At 34.5% G+C, this 23,012-nt stretch overlaps 1 protein-coding gene across 4 annotated transcripts in view; it reads left to right on the forward strand.

Annotated features, from left to right (window-relative positions):
• The window catches only part of LOC122902548 (sodium channel protein type 2 subunit alpha), a 140,862-nt gene that overhangs the window by 96,098 nt on the left and 21,752 nt on the right, over positions 1-23,012 (forward strand). For all 4 annotated transcript variants that reach the window (XM_044242244.1, XM_044242245.1, XM_044242246.1 and 1 more), the window contains 5 exons: positions 453-809; positions 5,452-5,931; positions 15,979-16,099; positions 20,557-20,711; positions 22,299-22,472. In XM_044242244.1, coding sequence (XP_044098179.1) covers positions 453-809; positions 5,452-5,931; positions 15,979-16,099; positions 20,557-20,711; positions 22,299-22,472 — 1,287 coding nt within the window. The remainder of the gene's footprint in view (positions 1-452; positions 810-5,451; positions 5,932-15,978; positions 16,100-20,556; positions 20,712-22,298; positions 22,473-23,012) is intronic.

The following is a 23,012-nucleotide window of genomic DNA, read 5'->3' on the forward strand; positions in this document are numbered from 1 at the left end:
TCAGTGTTCCAGCATTCATTGTTTATGCACCACACCCAGTGCCCTATGCAATACGTGTCCTCCTTAATACCCAAGTAATGACAGCCTCTACTTCTGTGAAACAGTCTCTGCCAATTAATCATCATTAATCTTAGCTATGTCAGGTCCCTATGGAAAACAAAACAAAAAAATCTTACATATGCTTATGTAAGATTCTGGAAGTTTTGGTGTATCTTATCCTTAAAATGCCAATAAAAACTGTAAAATATATTTGTATTACTTATAAAATAGACTATTTTGGAATGAAAAATACCCATGGTATTAAATAACATACATTTGCTAGGTAAAATTTGACATGCAAATAAGCCATCACCCTATAATTGAGACAATTATGCCATAGATTTTCCTTGTAAATAAATTTATAGATCCTTTAGAAGGCAGGGCAATAATAGCCTTCTCACTTTTGTTTCCAGCTCCGAGTGTTCAAATTGGCAAAATCCTGGCCCACCCTGAATATGCTGATAAAGATCATCGGCAACTCAGTGGGGGCTCTGGGTAATCTCACTTTGGTGTTAGCCATCATTGTCTTCATTTTTGCCGTGGTCGGCATGCAGCTCTTTGGTAAGAGCTACAAAGAATGTGTCTGCAAGATCTCCAATGATTGTGAGCTCCCACGCTGGCACATGCACGACTTCTTCCACTCCTTCCTGATTGTGTTCCGCGTGTTGTGTGGAGAGTGGATAGAAACCATGTGGGACTGTATGGAGGTCGCTGGCCAAACCATGTGCCTTACTGTCTTCATGATGGTCATGGTGATTGGAAACCTGGTGGTATGTAGTAAAAATATTTTCCTTATTTTTAGTAAAAGAAATGTAACCATTAAGAAGTATGTTCAACTGAGGAATGTTTTATATGTTTTTGGCTTTTTAAATCAATGCTCAATTTTTCATTATTGCAGGAGCCAGGTAAAGTTTGGACTATTGAGACCTACATTAACTTTTTAAAAAATATTTGTTCATTGTTTATTTTTATTTTTTTCCAGTTTTACATGATTGACATATAACATATACCATATAGCACAACTGTTAAAATACCATTTGAGGGCGCCTGGGTGGCTCAGTGGGTTAAGCTGCTGCCTTCGGCTCAGGTCATGATCTCAGAGTCCTGGGATCGAGTCCCGCATCGGGCTCTCTGCTCAGCAGGGAGCCTGCTTCCTCCTCTCTCTCTCTCTGCCTGCCTCTATGCCTACTTGTGATCTCTCTCTGTCAAATAAATAAATAAAATCTTTAAAAAAAATACCATTTGAACCAGAGTTCATACCTATACTTCTTACTATTCCATGGAGAGAGCCATTTCTAGCTTTTATCTTTTAGTTCTTGTATTAAAGCATGGATGTGGTACTAAGAATAATCACTCACTTTTTTAAAGTATCAGCAATTGTATCACTTAAAGATGTTTTCATATTTTGGTGTCCTGCAAATTAGAGTTCAAAAAAATTAATGATCACCTCAAATGCATTAAAAGGGCGTACATTATTTGGTGCCTAGAAACTACAGTATCAGCAAATAACACTGACTCAAGAATCACATATTATCATGTCTGTGTCAAATGAACCATTCCCAGTACATCTTTACAGAGTCCTGGAGGCATGGAAAAGGTGATAAGAAGATAGATATACACCATGATATGACTTATACTCAAACAGGAGTAAAGATTGAAATATCTAATACGTGTCAAAAATATAAAAACAAAGTGCTGTATGTCAAGTTCATAAAGTGGAGACATTGCTTTAGACAGGCTTTGTCAAGGGGGTTGAACCCAAATTATCTTTAATTAAGGTGTAAGATTTAGCTTGGTAGGAAGAAAAGTAGACTGTCACAAACCAAGCAGTAGTAGACCCAGTGGATGGGGAAGAGAGGACAGTAGACTCAGTGATGGGGATCAGATTCTTATACATCACATATGAATTATTCTGGGTTGCTTGATTAAGTTCCCATCTGGTGAATTAGAGCAAAGATTGACATAACCATGTTTTTTAAGTGTATAATTTGTACATTTAATTTCATTTCACATAAAAGTAACCTCTAGTTCCCTCAAAGGAAGAAAAAAGGGAGAGGAAAAAAGGCAAGAGGTTATCATTTATTTCTATTCATTTGCAGATTTCCACCTCCTCAATATTAGCTTAGATAATGCAGATCTATTCTTGAAGTAACAAGAAACATGAGCATTGTGCAATCCAGAAACAACAAATATTTATTATCTCTAGTTTCTGTGGGTCATAAATTTGGGAGTAGCTTAGCTGGGTGGTTCCAGCTCAGGGTCTGTCATAAGGTTATTGTCAAGATGTTGGCTAGAGCCCCAGTTATCTTGACTGGAGCTGGAAGATCAGCTTCCAAAAAGCATCCTTCTCATAGCTTTTGACAGGAAGTCCCAGTTACCTGTTGGCTTTTGGCACAAGGCCTCAGTTTGTCTCCATGTGGACCTCTCCTTAGGACTGTTGACTGTCTCCAGGACATGCAGCTGGCTTCTCCCAGAGCAGATGACATGCAAGAGAAGGCAAGGAGAAGACCGGTGTTCTAATCTTGAGGTCCTACACTGTCCCTTCTGCCACACTGGATTCATCAGAGCTAGTCACTAAGAAAAACTCACACTTAAGAAGGAGTTAGGCTTTAACTTTTGAATGGAGGAGTAACAAATAATTTGTAGATGTATTTTATAGACACCACAATCCCTAATGCAATTTTTTTTTCAGAGAAGTACAGGATTGTATAGAACAGGAAGAGAGAGTCCTGGGCTTACATAGAATAGAAACAAAAAGTCATAGGCTTATATTATAGATTTGGTTTGATTTCATATATGTATTTGGCATATATTGGAAGAAAAGAAGAAAAGGCAAAGAACAGAATCCTTTATGACAATAATGAATGAACAGATCAAACTGCAGCAGGGAGTCCGTAGTAGGAGTAGTAGAAAGTTAACTGTAGGGTTAGACTGTGTAGAGTTTAATTTATGAAAAGACCGATTATACATAATAAAATTGGATTTTTTTGTAGGCAGTTTGGAGCTACAGTTGGCTTTTTATTAGAAAGCTAACAACAAGCAATTGGAAAATGGACACTGGATTTAAAGAGAAAGAAATTCAACATATTCCATATAATCTATTAATTTACAGAAATAAGACAAATCTGACATGTAATTGTATAGAAGATTCAGACTGAAAGGAGAATTTCAGAAGCATCTATACCTATAGACTGCATTTAATACAAATTTGGATTACTGTAGGGGTATCTGTGTGGCTCAGTCTGTTAAATGTCTGCCCTCAGCTCAGGTCATGATCCCAGGCCCCACGCCAGGTTCCCTGCTTAGTGGGGAGTCAGCTACTCCCTCTCTTTCTGACTATACCTCTTCTCATGTGTACTCTCTCTCTCTCTCAGATAGGTAGATAGATAGATAGATAGATAAAATCTTTTTTAAAAATTTGGATTGCTGTAAATGATTAAAGAGAAATAGTCTGTAAAATAATCATTCCCATCTACATGCATACATTGAAACTCTGTATTTAAAGGAGAAAATTAAAGGCTCTCCTTTCTTCTTTGACTATCAGCTAAAAAAGTTCCCCCTTTCATGAGATCCTGGATCTATTTCAGAGTAGCTAAAGTAGTGATAATATGTCATTTTTACCACCAGTGTGTTCATATTACATTTGATTAAACAAGATGGAATGAACTTCATGCAATCCAATTACATTTGATTAAATAAGATGGAATGAACTTCATGCAAGTCCTATAATTTTTCTCTTTCATACACACTGAAGAGAGGAAGGTCCCCCAAAGGCAAGCTGACATAACCCCTTTGAACTCACGTAAACTTCTTATGGTTCTCCACCCCAAGCAGTGCCAGTGATCACTGCCATGACGGGTCCACAGACAGGACGGAGGCGGGGCCAAAGACGGCTGGCGCACACTCATCCTAACAAGAAAGGGCAGCAGCCCTACAGCTAGATCAGTAAATGACACAGTTACAAAGAGTACTCGCCTCCGTGCTTTGAAGAGGAAATAGAAGTTGGATCTCACTCTGGCAGGGTCGATTGATACATATCAAGAAAAGTTTCTTAATAGACAAAGATAGTTCATTAATAAACCTTCAGAAATCAAATCTAGAAAATAATGCCACCAAAATTCATTTTCATAATGGATAAACACCAAAATGTAGCATTTAACTTTTTTCTTTTATCTATTTTTCATCCAAATAACAAATTCAAAGGCAAATAACAATAAAGTATAATTTTATTGGTGAAGGAGTAGGCCTTCATATGAATACCTGCAACCATGGTATAGTAATTGAGAAATGTCAAAATAGACTTACAGATTATGTGAATTCCATAGTGGATCTTACACATTTTTACATTTCCTATTACCATTGGTAGAATAACTTGTAACTGGTTAAACAAAGGAGCTATAGGCCTTATTAGCTTATTGGAAAGATAGGAATGTAGCAAGAATGCAGCATCCTTTTCATTGGAGTATTACTTAAAGTTTTTTCTAGGATTCTTCTCTATTATTTTTACATTTTGTCTTTGGCTTACTTTACTACTAAATCCTTCTGTTATTCTATATGCTTCAATAATCACAAACTCATAAAATTATCAATCAAATCCTGAAGAAAATTATATAGCTTGATCTTGTACCCATATGAGTACCTGATTCATTAGTAAATTACATCTTTGAGTACATATGAAGTGGTTTATAGTCACTAATCTTTTCACTCATTCCTACCAGTGGGGCATATTTTTGAAGACTCAAGTTACAGACTAGTTAGTGATTTTTGTCCATGGCAATATCTTGCTTCCACAATCTTTTAAATCAATATTAACATGATGGTTATTGTATAAAAACCATTTTTATAGTATGCCCAGCTATTGTATAGATCTAGTGGTCATGATTTTCTGAACCAAAAACTGTGACTTTTGATCTAGCAATAGGTATATTTTTTTCTAATTTGGTAAGTTATCTAGTGCAAAAATTGGTACAAATACATGAAAACAAAATCATATTTAAATGTATTAGAATTATCACTTTAGGAATAAAGTTATGATAAATTATCATTGTCCTGGAAAATCCAGTTTACATGGGAAAATACTTAGCATCCCAAATAAAACTTTTTTTTCTTTGTTCACTGTTACAGTTAACTAGGTAACTAAGATTTCTCTTTTGGAACTGAACTTAATTTAGAAGTTTCACATAGTGGTTTTGGTAATTTTGTAATGACTAAAAAGGAAATACTCTTAATAGTATCACTTGATATTGGACAGGTATTTATTTCATTCACCTTTTTTTCGGGATAGTTTATCACAAACTAAAAGGAATACCTATTAGTAAAAAATGTGGTGTAAGAGCAATTTTGGAAAACTTATACTTAAGAGCAACTGAAACAATACCATGTTTTCATCACCTATTTTCCTATCATGCTTAGGTTCTGAACCTCTTCCTGGCCTTGCTCTTGAGTTCGTTCAGTTCTGACAACCTTGCTGCCACTGATGATGATAACGAAATGAACAATCTTCAGATTGCTGTGGGAAGGATGCAGAAAGGAATTGATTATGTTAAAAGAAAACTACGTGAATTTATTCAGAAAGCCTTTGTAAGAAAGCAGAAAGCCCTAGATGAAATTAAACCACTCGAAGATCTAAATAACAAAAAAGACAGCTGTATTTCCAACCATACCACTATAGAAATAGGCAAAGATCTCAATTATCTCAAAGATGGAAATGGAACAACCAGTGGCATAGGCAGCAGTGTGGAAAAATATGTTGTGGATGAAAGTGATTACATGTCATTCATAAACAATCCCAGCCTCACTGTGACTGTACCAATTGCTGTCGGAGAATCTGACTTTGAAAATTTAAATACTGAAGAATTTAGCAGCGAGTCAGATATGGAGGAAAGCAAAGAGGTAGGAATTTTTAAATAAGATACTTTGACGTAATGTATGCTTTAAACTAGGAGTCCACTTTAAAGTTATGTTTTATCTCTATAAGAAAATAGGATATTGTTACACTTTCTATGGCAAAATTGGTGATAGATAAATTGACAACAGATTAAAATAAAGCCAGACAAATGATATTCTGACTCACTTTTTAAAATATTTGCCATCTTGAATTATTGATAATATTAATATTCAGATTAATGTGAATTGCTCTAATTATTTGAAAATCATTTGAGATTTGTGAAAATGTTTCAGTTTGTTCACTTTCTTGTAATTCTCCCACAATGGTAGGTTTTGTACGTACTAGATAAATACTTGGTGAGAAGGCAGTTCCAATTCTCACTTGGCTTTTATGAAATACTTCCTAAAATGTGATCTTATGTAGTTTGCACAGGAATTTTTATTCACAGAAAATGATTAAGATCTTGGCTTGATATTTACATATAGTTTCATGTTTCCGAAGTAAGTAATTTTTTTTTAAGGAAACGAAGGTAATAATGAATCATGCTGAAAATGTTTAACTCTGCTGAGCCTAGTGCATGCTGTCTCCACACACAAGAAGTCATGGTATGTTAGAGAACATAAAATTCTGAGTTTATCAACTACAGTACCAGTCTTGGCAGTTTAAAGTATTCTTTGATTTACTAGAAAAGTATGAGTACCAGAGTATGCTTTTAGTTTGTCTCTAGGTTAATAAGCACAGAGCTGGGGATAAAGAGAAGAAAGATTTTAAACCCTTAATGTTTAATTGTTTAACTTTACAAAAATGAAAACAGAATTCCCAGTGATTAAAGCTTGCATAAGCAAATAAAAATAAAAGCCAAAAACAAAGATTCATCTTATCATTTGAGTTGATTGACAGGAAGAGAAAGTCCTCCAATACTATTTTCATTCTAAGAAAGAGAGATGACTGGGGAGCTTGAGACAATGAAGGATAAAATTTAAGTAGTGTAACAGTCACAAAAATTGGACATTAGTTAATAAAATTGTGAACTAAAATATATTTCTATGAAGGAAACCTTAGCTGTTTGTCAGTATTCCCATGTTAATAACCTAAAATTACTGATGAATATGCTATTTTTCATTCTTTCTTGTTTTAAGGTAAGTATTGCTAATTCTGTGATTAAGTAGATGTTAAATGTGAAATCCAGAGAAAGCTTATTTATTTTCTAAGGTTTTACTTATTTATTTGAAAGAGAGTGAGTGAGAGAGAACATGAGCAGGGAGAGAGGGAGAAGCAGACTCCCTGCTGAGCAGAGAGCCTGCCCACATGGCACCCTATCCTAGGACCCTGCACTCATGACCTGAGCCAAAGGCAGTTGCTTAACCTACTGAGCCACTCAGGCACCCCAGAGAAAGTTTAAATAGAGGTACTAAAATTAACAGGTAAGTAACAAGGCCATAGTTACTAGTTTCACAAAATAAATGATGTGATTCCAGGGGAAAATGATAAAATGTTATAGCCTGAGGCAATGAATTGCTGTAACTAGTTGAACTCAAATCTTTACTAATAAGGCCATTATTTTTAAATTTAATAATATCTTAATATATGGTTAAGCAGAATTTTGGATAAGCATAGTTTGTTGGGCTCTGCTGAAGGAGAGGATGGGTCCTAATTGTTCCTACTGTATATTACGAGAAATTGAAGCCAGCCTTTAGAAAAGAGAATTGGGTCATTAAATTTTACTATATATTCCCCTTCTCATTATCTTGACATTATACCAAATAGTAAATATTTCCTTTACCAAAAGGGAAGTCAATTTTCTTTTTTTTTTTCAATTTTTCTATTTTTGTATGTTTAATTAATTTAATTTAATTTTAGAGTATTTCATATAAACTAAGAATAAATTATGAAGAATCAAATGTTAAAGCTCTCAGTTAGTTAAAACTTTTGACTTAGTTTGAGTATCTTTTGAGGTGTAGTTAACTTGACATCCAGTCTTTTTAATTTTTAGAAACTTTAAAGCCTTAGGCTTCTCCAAAACTGCGTATATATTTACCTCACCTCAAACCATTATGTTTGACACAGGAGGAATGTCCAGTCAGGTGGGGCTTATAGTAGGAAAGTCTCTTTCTGTTATCATTAGGTTTTTAAATTGTTTTCTGTTTCAGTTAAGTACGACAAAACAATATATGTGAAGTCGTTACTTTGGAATTGGAGGCAGAGAACTGAGCTGCCTGTTGGAAATAGAATTATTTTATTGCTTTGGCTGTGGAGTCCTTTCGATTCATTCCCACCATAGAGATTGTTACCTGGTTGTTAAAATTTATTATTTGCAGAAATTTTCAAGTATGTCTTTATATCAAACTTCCTAAATATAAACTCATAAACCAATAAGAGATTAGGGCACTAGTCTAGAAAGAGAAATGCCAAGTTTTAATCATACTCTATCTTACCTAGTAGCTCTATACTAGAAAACAAAAGAGATTTGAGAGAATTATTCAAGAATTCCAAATATTCCTACCTGAAATATCTGTTTATAGTGTTCTGTCTTCTAGTTATTTTTGTCTGTTCATTTTTTTAACTGGTGGGATGGGGTTGTGCTGTAAAATATCACATGTAGAATAGTAAGAAATGGTATAAAACTTATTTATATTCTTCTCTAAATTTTTTTAAATTAAAGGAGAAAATAGGGCACTTAAAACATTTTAGAATGCCTAAAATCTCCTTTTTATAGAACAGACTAACCAGGTGGACTTGGAGGTTGTTTGGGTGTTTGAACTAAATCCTCTATGTCTTTGACAAAGTTGTGTGATTCTTTGATACTTTCTGTAAGTTCCTAGAATTTATCATGTTGCACTCATGTATGCTTTAACTCAACATTATTTGACTATATTTAATGTAATTCCTTTCATAGTTTGTGATTTTCAATGATTGATTTCTCTTTTAGAGTTTTAATGTTGAAGACATGCTTAAATGATTTTTTTCAAAGTGAAATTTACTAGTACAATATGGTAACCTTCACTGCTTACCGTTCTTACTTCTCACAGGGGTAAAATCAAGCTGGAGCCATCAAGAGTGCAGCTCTGGTGTTTTTTAACCAGCCAGAGGCTCGGGCCACCACTTTTACCCAGGTTACCCAAGCAAGTGGTACATATATAAATATAATCAGTTTCTAAATGAATTTTGACTGGCCTGCATGTTACTCAGCTACATTCCTTGCCCATCCATTGGCAGTAAAATAAAAATATGCACAGCTGCTCTTATGCTGAGTCATATAAAGCATGGTCAGGCAAGTCTGGCAACCCTAACTTTTTAAAACAATGATTCAGTTGCTAATCTTCTTACATAGATTTTTACTAGAAATTATATTCACTGAAAAATAAAAGTGCATGCCTTTATGGATTATTTAATTTCCATTTAATGCTATAGAGATTTGAACATGCTAAGGGCTTAGAGAAGACATGTAGGTGCTCTTTAAAAACTTGCAGAAAAGCTTTCTCTGCCCTGTTTTTTTGTTTTGTTTTGTTTTTCTTTTTCTTTTTTAATATAGCCCCAATGGGTGTACTTTGTTGGTAATTTTTGTTCAGTGTCATATTAAGTTTTTCTGAAGGGCAATATGCAAACCAAAGCAATTCCTTATTCATGTGCAAACTGCCTAAAGGGTATTTTAATGTGGTAATAATGTAAATGAATTGGAATGTTTACATTTTGGCTGCTAGCAGCATGGGTATAATTTTTGTCTGCTTCATTACAGAGAAAATGGCATTGCTTTTTTCAGCAATTGACCAAAAGTATTTTACATTTAGAATATGGTTCCCTTGGAAATTCTATTGATATCTACCCCTAAAACTCCTAAGACTGAAAGAAAAGGGGGAAAAAATGCCTTTTGTACACCAAAAAAATAAGATTTTGGTCTTTTAGGTAGTATGTTCATTCTGAAAATAGGTCCGGAATCCACCTTCTTTTCTCAGTTGTTCCTCTGTCCTTTGTGGTTTTGTTTTGCCTCGTTTCATCCAGACCTGCTGGGAAATTTCTCCCGAAGAACGTTATGTAAATATATCGTGCCCTACAGACTCCTATATAGACAGAGAATCCTTGTGCGCTCCTTTAGTGTTTTTAAATGAAAGGACCTCCCTTGTCACGACCATGGCAATGAGGGTAACACAGTTTGCAGTCCATTTGCTGGACCTTTGCTTTTCCTAATGTTGAAATCATGGTTTTGTACTCAAATATGTTAACCAAATTACTCAATGCAATTTAATTATTTTCTTAAGAAATGTTAATTAAAACAGGAGAAACTGAGTTTAGGGCATTCAAGAAATCTTTGAACTACTTTTAGAATAATTCTGAAAGCCAAAAACTGTTCTAAAGTTAAAAGCTTATTTTAAAAATAGATATGGCTTATTGTAAGCCCAGACTAATTATGACAAAAAAAGGTCTAGAGACAGGCATATGAATATATTCTTTGAATATCTGAATATATGATTATTTGGGTATATCTTATGTTTGAGGAATCACCAGTATATCCAAAGGAGAGTTCCAGGATAAAACTAGTAAAGAAAAAAAAAAAGGAAATGTTAATTAAATACTTTTCTCTTAGGTGCAGTTTCCTCTTCTGCCATTAAAAACTATAGAACAACCCTAATATAAGCATATTTGGCTCTCTGGAAAGGAGCAATGATTATGTCATTTTCATAGTATTCTTTTAGACTTTGGAACAAAATATTCAGTCTCTGGCACTCTAAGACTTTTGAATGATGATGCCTTGTATATCGGAAGAATGACATCAAATGAGACCTAAGATATATAATTATTCACAATGAAACACAGATATACATATACAGAGGGACTAGAGAGAATTTTTTTTTCCTAGAATGTATTAATTCTTCAGAAAAGTGTGGGATTTGACTCCTTAAGATAATAGCCTTTTCCCCCAGTATCTTGGAAAAAGGGAAGGTTCGTTTCCTTATTTTCTGAGTATCCCATATTCCAGTTCTTGTATACACAGGTATACCAAGAAAGTGATTATCAGATGTATTATCTACCAGTTTATTTAGGAGATTTAGTTGGAGTACATATTGTGAAACACAAACTGAGCCCAAACTGGTTTAAATTGACCTCATTTATTCTTAACTCTTACATTATTACAGTTTTTTATTTCCTTGAATATGTCTCTTATCCTCCCTCAGGAAACATTGTATATAAAAGTGTATACTAAATTCCAACACAAGTGGTAGAGGAGGGAAAAAGATGTGAGCGAATGTTTTTTTGAGAAGGATTCAATAAGAACCCATTATGCTTTTATCCTGGGAAATGTTTGGTCCTCAAGGGACAGTTTTCCAGTATCATAGTGATTAAGGAATAAAAAGACTCTTAATATCCTTCATGTAGGAACAAAATGAACTAAACTTGTGTCTTTGGGGCACTATCTATCTGCTGAGGGGTAGACCAATGTGATATAAGGGCTACTTTTGCTGGACCAAGAAGGATACTTCAAATACAATGTATGGTTTGAAAATTGTGTAATGTATTCATTATAAAGACAGAAGTTGTTTCTGGGTAATGTAGTATAATGATAATGATACTTTTTGTCACATATTTGGTTTTGCCATCTTCCTTATCAAGACCGTAACACCAACAATCCCTTTCTGATATTAATGTGCCACTTTGCCCTTAGTTTATCCCAAAGCAAGCAAGATTATAACTTTCATTGTTCTAGTGTTAAGATTTTTCATGGAAAATAACCCAGAGCTCCTCAAATATAAATCTGAAATAGGATCCATGTGGAACAAAGGACTGCCATTCTTGTGGGTCAAACTCTTCAGATACGAACTATTTGATTTACTTTATATTTGAAGTTTTCGTTCTTTAAACCCAATTCCCTTACTGAATCAGAGTAAAATACACCTCTTTTCTAAATTATACTCAATCTTTATAATATTATGTACAATCTTATAAATAATTATATTTCCTTAAAAATGTATTTCAATTTTTAATGAGAAACAAATATGCCTATGGAAAAAATGGCAAGTTATGTTTTCTTTCATTTTTTCTGCTGCGATTGTTTTAAAAAATACTTTTACTTTCTGAAAGAAAGACTATAGTTTGGCATGCTGATGTTTAATCATAATATATGAATAATAGGAAAAGTAAAAGAGATAGAATGTTTAAAAATACAAAATGAAATATGTGCCTTAATATTTATTTATTAGATCATTTAGCAAAATACAATTCTGTCTGGCTTAACTCCTTTAATAATCCCACAGATTTCCAATAGGTAGAGCCCTGTAGTATGAGATTTTCATTAAAACAAATGTTCAAGTAATATTTCCACCTGAAAGTAAATTATTGCCAATGCTGTTCATAGCAAGTAGCAATTGGCTATTCCTGTTTGATCTTTTTACTATCCTGATATTAGAATACATCATATTTTATTAAAATTTAACTAGGCAAGAGCACTCTAACAATATCATGTAGTTCATTTATTTCCTAATATATAAGCACAAAAAATAAAAAGGGAACCTAAACATCTAACTTTTACCAAAGGGAAATATGAAACTTGCCAAATGTAGAACTTAAAAGTATAAAACTGGTTCTATTTCTAGGCAATTTATATTTTGGTCTCTTACTCATGTGGCATTTTACAGTGGATGTTGCCTAGTTTGCAGCATTTGCAAGCAACCTTTATTTGAAAATTGTTCAAGTACCTGAGTTCTAAAAGTTCCGTATAATGATGTATATTTGACAGTTTTATTTGGTGAATTTGTACCATAGTTAGGATTTATTATAATTATGACCATATCTGAAGCTGGAGTTTTATAGTCTTAATTTGATTCCTTTGATTTTTATGGATTCTTGACACATTTTAACTTTTAGTCAACATATTTTATATTTGCCTCTTATGCGATTTTAAGAAAGTCAGTGCATTGATGTTATCAAGAGTTTATAAATCAGTTTCTTGCCTACCTCTCAGTATTATTGTTCAAACTTTTTGTTCATTTAATATTCCGATGAATATTTAGTTCTATTCTACATTAATACATATAAGAATATGAATATAAATTGAACTAATACTAAGTTCATTGTTACAAAACATGGGAATCCATAATATCACGAGCACTATCTTGAACCTACAACATTTGACCACACATCACATCTACTAAGTATTTTATACTGATAGAGATTGGTTTTACTTGAATCATGAGAAATTTTTCTAGGAAATTCTGGTAAAATAGAAGATCTAGAGTCCAGCTACTGACTCATTATAACTTATGACAAGATATTTAAAGCCACATTTCCTTCTCTAAATAGATATCAGATTGGTTGCTGTTCCATATCAGAGGGAAGATGGAGAAGGAGGAGACTGCCTCTCCTTAGAAAGATTGCATTGGCCAATGGGACTGCAGATGTACCTATAAACAGTGAAAAGAAAGAAAACACTGTCAGAATGATTCAGTATAAGTTTATGAACTCCAGAGTTCAACTGCAGTTTTCTTTGTAGACTCGTTTTAGGTCTGAATAATTGAGAGCTTGATGTTCAGGCAGCACTCCTTATTCTAAAAGTTATTTGGCCATTATTTATACAATTCAGAATCTTAAAGGATTTGTATTATTCTGCACCCTTAAATGTAAAAACATTCGATAGGCGGTGTCGGAAGTAGTTACTGGAAGAACAAAAGACTCCATGCACAGATCATTTATTCATTTATTCAACAAATGCCTATTAAACACAAACATTGGTGATAGGTACACAGAGATGGCAAAAGTAGTATTTTTGTTTCAGAAGATTAAGTCTTGTGCTATATGTCTTCTAGAGAACCAACAGTTTCATGTTGCTCTTATAAAAAAGTAGTAACCTGACCTTTAAATACACAGATACTTGGCTTCAGTAAAAAGACATTACTTCTATATTAGTATTAAGGAGCTGCACTAAATGAAAGGTGTGATAGTTAACATTACAGGGATCCTCTCGATCATTTAAAACCAAGATTCACTGGAATTTGTTATCTGATGATTTCTCCCAATCACTGTCAAGAGCTAACCTTCATTTTGTTATAGAGAAGTCTATTATTCATTCATTCATTTTTTTAACAATATTTATTGAGTAACTGTGACCTACCCAGTACTAACATTGGCTGGAAAACAGTCCTTCACGAATGCCAGCCTGAGCATATGGAGTACTCAGAATATGGATCCTCCTTTTTCCCTTGGGTTCACCCCCAGGCTTTCCCTCAATCTGTATTTACAGTGCTATCTTTTTTTCTTAAAAGGAGCATTTTCCGTCTCTTTTTGTGGGTGTTTGCAGTTAGGTTAGGTATGACAAACCTTCAATTCTTCTGATTACCATGTTTCAACATCCTGCGAGTGAAAAAATCAGTATCATCAGCTCCCTAATATGTAACAATGTCATGTGAGTCAGATGGATTGGAATGAGAGGATAATTTGGTCATATCTTAGTCATTTACATGTATGTAAACACAGCTATATTATCAAAGAGTCTAACCAAAAGGCAAAGGATAGAAAATTCAAAGTCTAAAAAATTAAAATATGTGAAATAAACTGTCCCACTTTGACATTTCATCTTAAAGCAAAATATATTCAAATTATAAGGACAGAGATATCATGATTATCTACCTAGTATTGTAAATACACCTGGTGAGTAGGAGAAGAATTCAACAAACTTCAAGCATTTTATAATATATAATCCTTGATTTAACTGTTTCAGCCAAATTAAAGAAAATGCCCTGAAACTGGCTCCATGAAGAGAGGCATATCTAATATTTATGCTTCTATCACTATGTTGTTAAATTAAACAAGACTAAAGCATTTCAGTTTCATCTTTATCATATATAAATAGTTTCACTTCATCAGCATCACTATGCCAAGAAAATATTTTAAATAAGGAAAATGATTTTCATCAAAGAAAGGAACCATCTTTCCAGAGCAGATCCATATAACCCTTAGCTCAAATATGAGTAGAGTGTTTCTAGTACCAACTATAATATCCACTTTGTAGTAGTTCAACATACTTCAGTGTGCATTTTATCATGTGCTTACCTCATCCCCTTTATAAAGTAGCTCTTATCGGCTCAGCCATTTCCTAATGTTATGCACTAACGGTAATAACATTGTAACAGGTCCGAGAATGCTGTGGCCCAAACTACTCTGATTCCATGTGGCACTCATACCTGGCCCTGTGTCATTCCTGCAGCATTTTAAGACCAGGCTAATAAAGACTGGTATCCCTTCATTTAGCCTGTCCCTTTAACACCCTGACCTGGCTAAAGTTTGTTGTATGTCACGGTCTAAAACAACTTCTCTCTGTTATATTTTTCTTTTGATGGTTTTGATGTAGCCTAAAGGAAACCAAAACAACTGCCAAAGAGTCACTTCTCCCTGTACTAACAGGACAGGTAAGAGTGCCAGAGTAACAAGTAGTTTCCAAATGCACAATGAAACACAGGAGTGCATTGGCCAAAGAGAATGCAAAATACCAGCTCTTGCTATAAAGCTAACAATGTGCTGCTCTTTTCTGAATTAGAAAACTATAGAATACATTTAATAACAACTAGTGGTCTATGTTTTCATGTCAATGAAAAGTGGATAAATTTAGACTGTTGCTGTTTATTTGCATCGGATCAATCTTTTCTGCATTTGACATGAAAATACACTTGTGCAGCTTTCGTTGGTTGGGTCACAATTTTAGAATAAAGCAAACTGTACCATTCGCAAGCTAATTTACAAAAGCAAGATCACAGATGACTATATGACTCTGGCAGCTTACATGAGCTCTCTTTAGGATTTTATTCCAGAATCTCTATACATGGGCTTAATCAAAAATTATTTAAGTTGTTAGTACCATATTTTTAAAGAAAAAAAAATGCTGCGGCACTGCATCTAATCTTGTGACCCCCCACCTCTACTAAAGCGGACTGGCATTATGTTTAAGACACTCTTGGATTACAGATCAAGGAAATGCATACAGAAGACTTGAGGGCACGCCTTTTGAATTTTTATATTATAGATTAAAGAAAATATTTTAAAATCTTTTCTGTGGAATTGATTTTCAGAAGCTAAATGCAACTAGTTCATCTGAAGGCAGCACAGTTGATATAGGAGCTCCTGCTGAGGGAGAGCAACCTGAGGTAGAACCCGAAGAATCCCTTGAACCTGAAGCCTGTTTCACGGAAGGTAAGTGGGAACAAGACATATGAGCTCACCGAACCCCTCTTACCTGTCTCTTTCCCCACCATCTAATCATATCTCTCTGTTTAGTGACTATTCGTTTATTTGTTTCGTTTTTGTTTTTTTCTGTATTCAAACAAAGATAATTTTTTGAAAGATAAGTTTTATGTAATCAGACATTCCTATTTTTGTGTGTACTGTTTAACTAAGGAACGCCTCTCACTATACTGGTGTTTTGGTGGCCTTCTAGAATATCAAATCAGAGAGAATGCCAAATCAAACATATCTCTTCAGCTTTAAAAAAAAATAAAAAGAAAGAAAGAGAGAAAAAAATTAAGGTCAAAGAGGTAATTTATTGTTTACCGTTTTGTCAGTTTACAATGAGGAGTAAATGATAAGTATACATTTAAAAACTGTCCATGAGTAATGGTTACCTGTATCTATCTGTCAAGATTGATTTTTTACTAGTTTTGAATCATAATAGATAATAGATAATGAAATGCCAAAATATACTATGAGTTTTATAATATGGAGCACCATGCCATTGGGCCAATGATACCAAGAAGATTTTCTGAAGAAAGCTAAAATTATGTAATTTGAGGTATGGGTCAGTTATCTCTTGAACAATAATGCTATATGTCCAACAACCCAGAAAAAAAAACAAAACAAAACACCAAAAACCTTGTATTTGTGCTCACAAGTCCAAGGCCAGCTAGATGGTTTTGCTGATCTTGGAAAGGCCTCTTCCAAGCCTGAGGTTTTGGATGGACTGTTGGACTGACTCAGCTGTAGTCCGCTTTCATCTCATCCTCCGCACAGTGGTTGGGCATATTCTTGGGGTAAAGGCACAGGAGCAAGAGAGGAAGCCTAACAGCCAAGTGTCTGCTTCTGCCAGGTTTTCTCCTGACCTTTTCACCAAAGCAAAGTCACCTGGCCAGTCCGGACTGTGTGGGAATGCACCACTAATGATCAAAGAGGCAGGAAAATTTAGTACAGTATCACAAGATATGAAATCCTTTTAATTTCTTATATAAATCCCTGTTTTAGGTACAGGAACATTTCTCTAAAACCCTGGATATCACTTCTCATTTAACTCATTTAAAAAAATTTTTTTTCATTTATTTGAGAAGGAGAGAGAGAAAGAGAGCACAGAGGGAGAAGCAGATTCCCAGCTGAGCGGAGAGCCCGACTTGAGGCTCGATTCAAGGACTCTGAGATCATGACCTGAGCCATAGGCAGATACTTAACTGACAGCCACCCCCATGCCCCAACTCATTCTTTTAGTTAACCGCTACTTAATAGTGCTTATTATGTCTTGGTCTCAAATCAATACCATATAGCAATTGCTTAAACAAAAGTTTATTTTAAAAATAGTTACTGTCTGAGTGGCATAGTCGGTTAAGTATCTGACTCTTAATTTTGGCTTAGGTCACGATCTCAGGGTTGTGAGATCAAGCTCTGTAACTCAGCGGGGAGTCTGCATGGGATTCTGTTCCGAACTCCGACTGCTCCTGCCCCTCTCTCTAACATGAATAAATAAATCCTAGAAAAAATAGTTACTGCCTCCAATTGTTACTAGTAATACAATTTTATTACAACTAATTCTTAAAGTATTTCATTTGGGTTATCCAAGTTTACATTAAGAGCACTAAAGCTGTTTTAATTTAAACTTTAAGCAAATTTTGGAATATTTAATTACACAGATGGTAGAAATCACAATTGATGTCAATGGATTTAAGGTTGTTACAGAAGGGGCGCCTGGGGGGCTCAGTGGGTTAAGGCCTCTGCTTTCGGCTCAGGTCGTGGTCCCAGGGTCCTGGGATCGAGCCCCGTGTCAGGCTCTCTGCTCAGCGGGGAGCCTGCTTCCTTCTCTCTCTCTGCCTGCCTCTCTGCCTATTTGTGATCTCTCTCTGTCAAATAAATAATAAAATCTTTTAAAAAAAAAAAGGTTGTTACAGAAGATTATGTTACATATATTTATTGATCACTTTAATGCATTGGTGAAAATAAATACTTAAATATTAATTATCAATTTTTAAATAATTTCAGAGGAAGAACTATTTATTCAGCATAAGTTATGAGGGAAGCCACTCTTTGCTATTTACTTCAAAAAATCTGTGTACATTCCAGTGCAGTTACTTGATTATAAAAAAATATATGACTTTCCAAAACATTCAAGTGGTATATCACAAAAATAATTTCTGTGGTATTAGTTTTTACTCTTTATCAGACAATTAGCTTATTTTTAGGGTCACAATATGTTCATATATACCACAATAATAAGGAAATAATAAGTAATTATGCAATAATAATTATGGTACTATCAACATTTGTCTTTTGTAAAGTTTAAGAAAACACTTAAGTATGAAATATTTTAGAATATATTCTATATAGAATATAGAATAACTTAACATTATAGAAAATAATAATGAATAATACGTAGATGCCCACCAATCAAATTCAACAATTTGAATACTCTTGTCATCTTCACTTCAGACTTTTTATTTATAAATAAAACAGATACAGATTAGGCCCATTTTGTTCCCCTTCCTTATCTTACTTTCTCCCTTTCCTCTCAGAAATAAACCAGTGTCTCAAATTTGGCATTCGTCATTCCCACTAAAATTGGTCTTTTTCTGCTAAGCTGTTTTTTCATCTTTTATCCTCTATAGGGAAAAAACAAACAACTCCTAAATTTAGTTACATTTAATTTAATACAATGAATATTTTCAGGGCATGTAAATCTTGATCTTTTGGGAAACAAAAATATGAAAAATATCTTGCCTCAAAGAAACAACAAATATAATGCTATTTATTTCTTAGTTGAGAAGCTAAGAACATTTTATAGCACATCATCAAATTTTCATGAAACAAAGGATATGATCTGGCTGACTGACATTATAAAGTAGTATCTGATAAATATCTATGCAGTAAAATACTATGCTCTTTTCAAGATGAGATCTCCATTTTTCTATTCATTGAACAAGGGCCCTCTTCATGGTTAAAGCCTTAACTCGTGACTCATCTCCCACACCCCAGCATCCCCCTATTCTGTGTGTCAGCTCAATGGTATCTTCTGATTTCTAACCACTGTTACCACTGTTACCCTTGTTTGAATCACATGCACTCTTAACTCCTTTTTCATCTTCTTTCTTCTATGCATCCAATGCCTTTTATAGGCAGAGATCATTCTAAATCAGTATTCTTATCAGGTGGATCTTCACAATTCCCAAATAAATCCTTCAGTGTTTTACCTATTGGGCAGTATATAAGATCTAAATTCTCCAGCTGACTCACTCAGTTCCTTTTTTCAGATTGGCTCCAAGTATTTTTTCTAGTCTCAACTCCTAGTTCTTTCATGCAACTTCTAGATCTATCATTAAGTTTTATTGATGTTATTGTTTCTCCATTCTTTTATAGCTCCTGTACTAGACCTGTTCTTACATATCCCTCAAAGTCTAAGATGAAATTCATTTCCTCTATAAAGCTCAATGTCAGAAATTAGTGTATACCAATCAACTCTCACAATACCTTATTTAATTTGTGATTTTTTTGGTGATATCTATAACTATAGAATTTGTGAGCGAAAGTCCCCTACCTAAAATGCACACTTTTTAAAAAAAAAGATTTTATTTATTAATTTGAGAGAGCCAGAGCATGGGTGGGGGTGAGTGGTAAGGGGCAGAAGGAGAGGGACAAGCAGACTCTCTCCTGAGCCGGGAGCTGACACAGGGCTCGAACCCAGAACCCTAGAATCATGATCTGAGCTGAAGGCAGACACTTAACAGACTAAGCCACTCAAGTGGCCCTAAAATGCACACTGTTTAAAGACAAAGTCTATGTTTACACATTCTACTAGTCTGCTTTGTCCAGTACAATCCCTTGAATGTAACAGATATTCAATAAATATTTGTTGACAAGCCTTTGATCTAGTAATCCATAAATTACACAAAGATGTTTATACTATTGTTACTGATAATAGCCAGAATTAAAACAACATATTCAATAATAGTGGAAAAATTCTACAGATTCTGGTTAAGTCTGGTAATCTTATTTAGAGAAGTGAAACCTTTCACATTCTATTTACTTACAATAAAAAGGAAATGTATATATTACACCATTAAGCAAACTACTTAGAATTCAAATGTCCATGTATGGATGGAATGATAAGGATAAGATGAAAATACCAACTTTTGTTGATTTTATTTTTCTTTCTGTTTTTCTATATGTTTTTATCTGTAATATAATCCATTACAATAATCATATATACATAAAAATATTTGTTGAATGAATGATTTAAAAACTGTACAGATGATTTCCATTTGTGTAAGTGGAAGCCATCTTAAAAAGTAGTTATTTATTTACAATGTATTAGGTAATAACATAGATGAGTCTTCCGCCAATACAAATGTACATAATCAAAGAGTAACTGTTTTTTCTTCTTTTACTTTGACTTATTGTAGACTGTGTGCGGAAGTTCAAGTGTTGTCAGATAAGCATAGAAGAAGGCAAAGGGAAACTCTGGTGGAACTTGAGAAAAACTTGCTATAAGATAGTGGAGCACAACTGGTTTGAAACCTTCATCGTCTTCATGATTCTACTCAGCAGTGGGGCGCTGGTAGGTGACATAGAATCTGCTCCTTTTCCTTTACTGAAACTTTTCAGTTTCCCCCTCAGGGAACCTCTTGTTACATTTTTTTTTTAATATGATGCTTGTGAAGTAAGAGACATTGTGTGATATTCTTAGCACAGTGCAAGGCTCACTAAATAGCAATTTTTTATTTTTGTGGAGTAGGTCTCAGATTGAATCAAACTCAGATTATGGTTTCTTGTAATATTTAAAGAAAGATATTTCTGACTTTGAGTCATCAGAGGCAGTTCTTATTAAGAGTGATTATACAGACATGATACAGGATTATCAGCTAAATATCAAACTGCTTAACATAAGCTCCATTTTGCAGAGAATTCACTTATCTTGTTCATGCTGATTCACTAGTGCCAGGCTACAGTAAATAGCAAATAGTAAACTGACTTAATTACTGAGTAAGAGTAGCAAAGTGAAAGCATTAAAAATTTATGTCCGATTTCATTCAATGGAAGGGTCAGTTTAGTCAAAATATTAATTAATGTATGAAAATAATGTGGCCCATTTTCCCATTTGGCAATATATATATATGGCTGCATTTCTTTTATTTTTTCAGTTAGTCACTACAGGGTTTGGTGAGTTGATTTCATTAGGATTATAGTCTTGTATCTGAGGCCTCTAAGTCCGTCTCTAATACGAATCCTGCCTCTTGCCATGTACTTAAGCAAAGAGGGTCAGCCCTGTATTTAAATGCCAATAGATAGGAAACTCTGAAGTCTCACCAGTAACTAGTGCCTTTGCTCTCTTAGCTCTTGGTTCTCAATTATACTCAGTCAAATCTCACCAAAGTGCGGGCACAATGGCTGTCTTCTGAGGGGCTTCCAGCTTCAACTATAAATTGAGCTGCAAGGACTTTAGGCCTTTGTGCCTTGATCACAAGCCCAGTTTCCCCTTTTCTCTAAAAAAGAAAATTATCTTTTGTCCTTAATCCAGACCAAGGTATCGTGATAGTTTTTCCTATAAGGGGATTCAGTTGGATAAATGATATTTTCATTCTAGAACACCCAGAGGCTCCTGAAAATGAATTCCCCATGGTGTCCCAAGAGCTCTGCAAAATGTCACAGAGCAGAGCAGAACAGAGGGGGCTTCCTCCCGTTCCCACATAGGTGCCCACGCTGAGCAAGAGAAATAGAGGGAAGAAAGCGGTAATCTTCTGTTCCTCTTTCCTCAGCTATCATGGCTACCATGGGAGTAGGGGTCCTTGTCTCCTTGCCTTACTTACATTGCATTACTGAGAGAAAACATTCTAATGTAATGAACAAAGCAGATCTACTCACACAAGACTTTCTGCCTCCTGCTGTAGAGAGAAGCACCTGACAATCTCTCAGGGTTTTTAAGCTCTTTGGGATGTTTCGATACCCAAATTGAAAAATTATTTGAATTCATTGGTTGACTGAAGTGTGCCTGCAGATAGAACCCAAAGCCAGTGCCACCACGGGGAACACGAAGCCTTCCAGACGCAGGCACCTGAGACGAGGCTTGAAGCAGATTTGCTCTATTAAGACATCAATTAGAGACAGTTTATGACAATGAAATTCCATGGAATTTTCTCACTCACAGGCCTTTGAAGATATATATATTGAGCAGCGAAAAACCATTAAGACCATGTTAGAATATGCCGACAAAGTTTTCACTTACATATTCATCCTGGAAATGCTTCTCAAGTGGGTCGCATACGGTTTTCAGGTGTATTTCACCAATGCGTGGTGCTGGCTGGATTTCCTGATTGTTGACGTGAGTGTTCTGCACTTCCGTGTTTCATTCCATTGTCATGTGATGATCGTTCTAGCAATGGTGCCTGGCACACAGTAGGCACTCAGTAAATACTTGATGTAAATATAAATGACGATTCTAATTTTCCCAATGAGAAGATACCCCCCAATTTTTTAATTTAAATTCATATACTTTTACAGGTGAAACAGTCAGATGCTGCCTTACTGTACTTATTGATTTCATTTCAAATTAATATTTAAATTCCAAATTATATAGAATAATATATTAATGTAGAAGTTTTGCTTTTTTCACTCTTACGTTTGACACAATAACCGCATTTAAATGCCTCACAGTTATCTTTGACATTAGTATTTTTGTCATCACCAGAGCCTGTTGAGAAGTGTTTGTCCCACAGATGGCTTACTAATTACAGAGAAACTTGAAAGTCAAAAAAGCAGGAGACACACTTGATTTGTATGATGGTTGAAACAGATTAGCTGTGGGTCAGTTATTTAGAAGTTTTATTAATCTGCACTGGTGTTGAAACTAAAGTGAGATGGA

This window comes from Neovison vison, chromosome 3, assembly GCF_020171115.1.
Source record: "Neovison vison isolate M4711 chromosome 3, ASM_NN_V1, whole genome shotgun sequence".
Lineage (NCBI taxonomy): Eukaryota > Metazoa > Chordata > Mammalia > Carnivora > Mustelidae > Neogale > Neogale vison.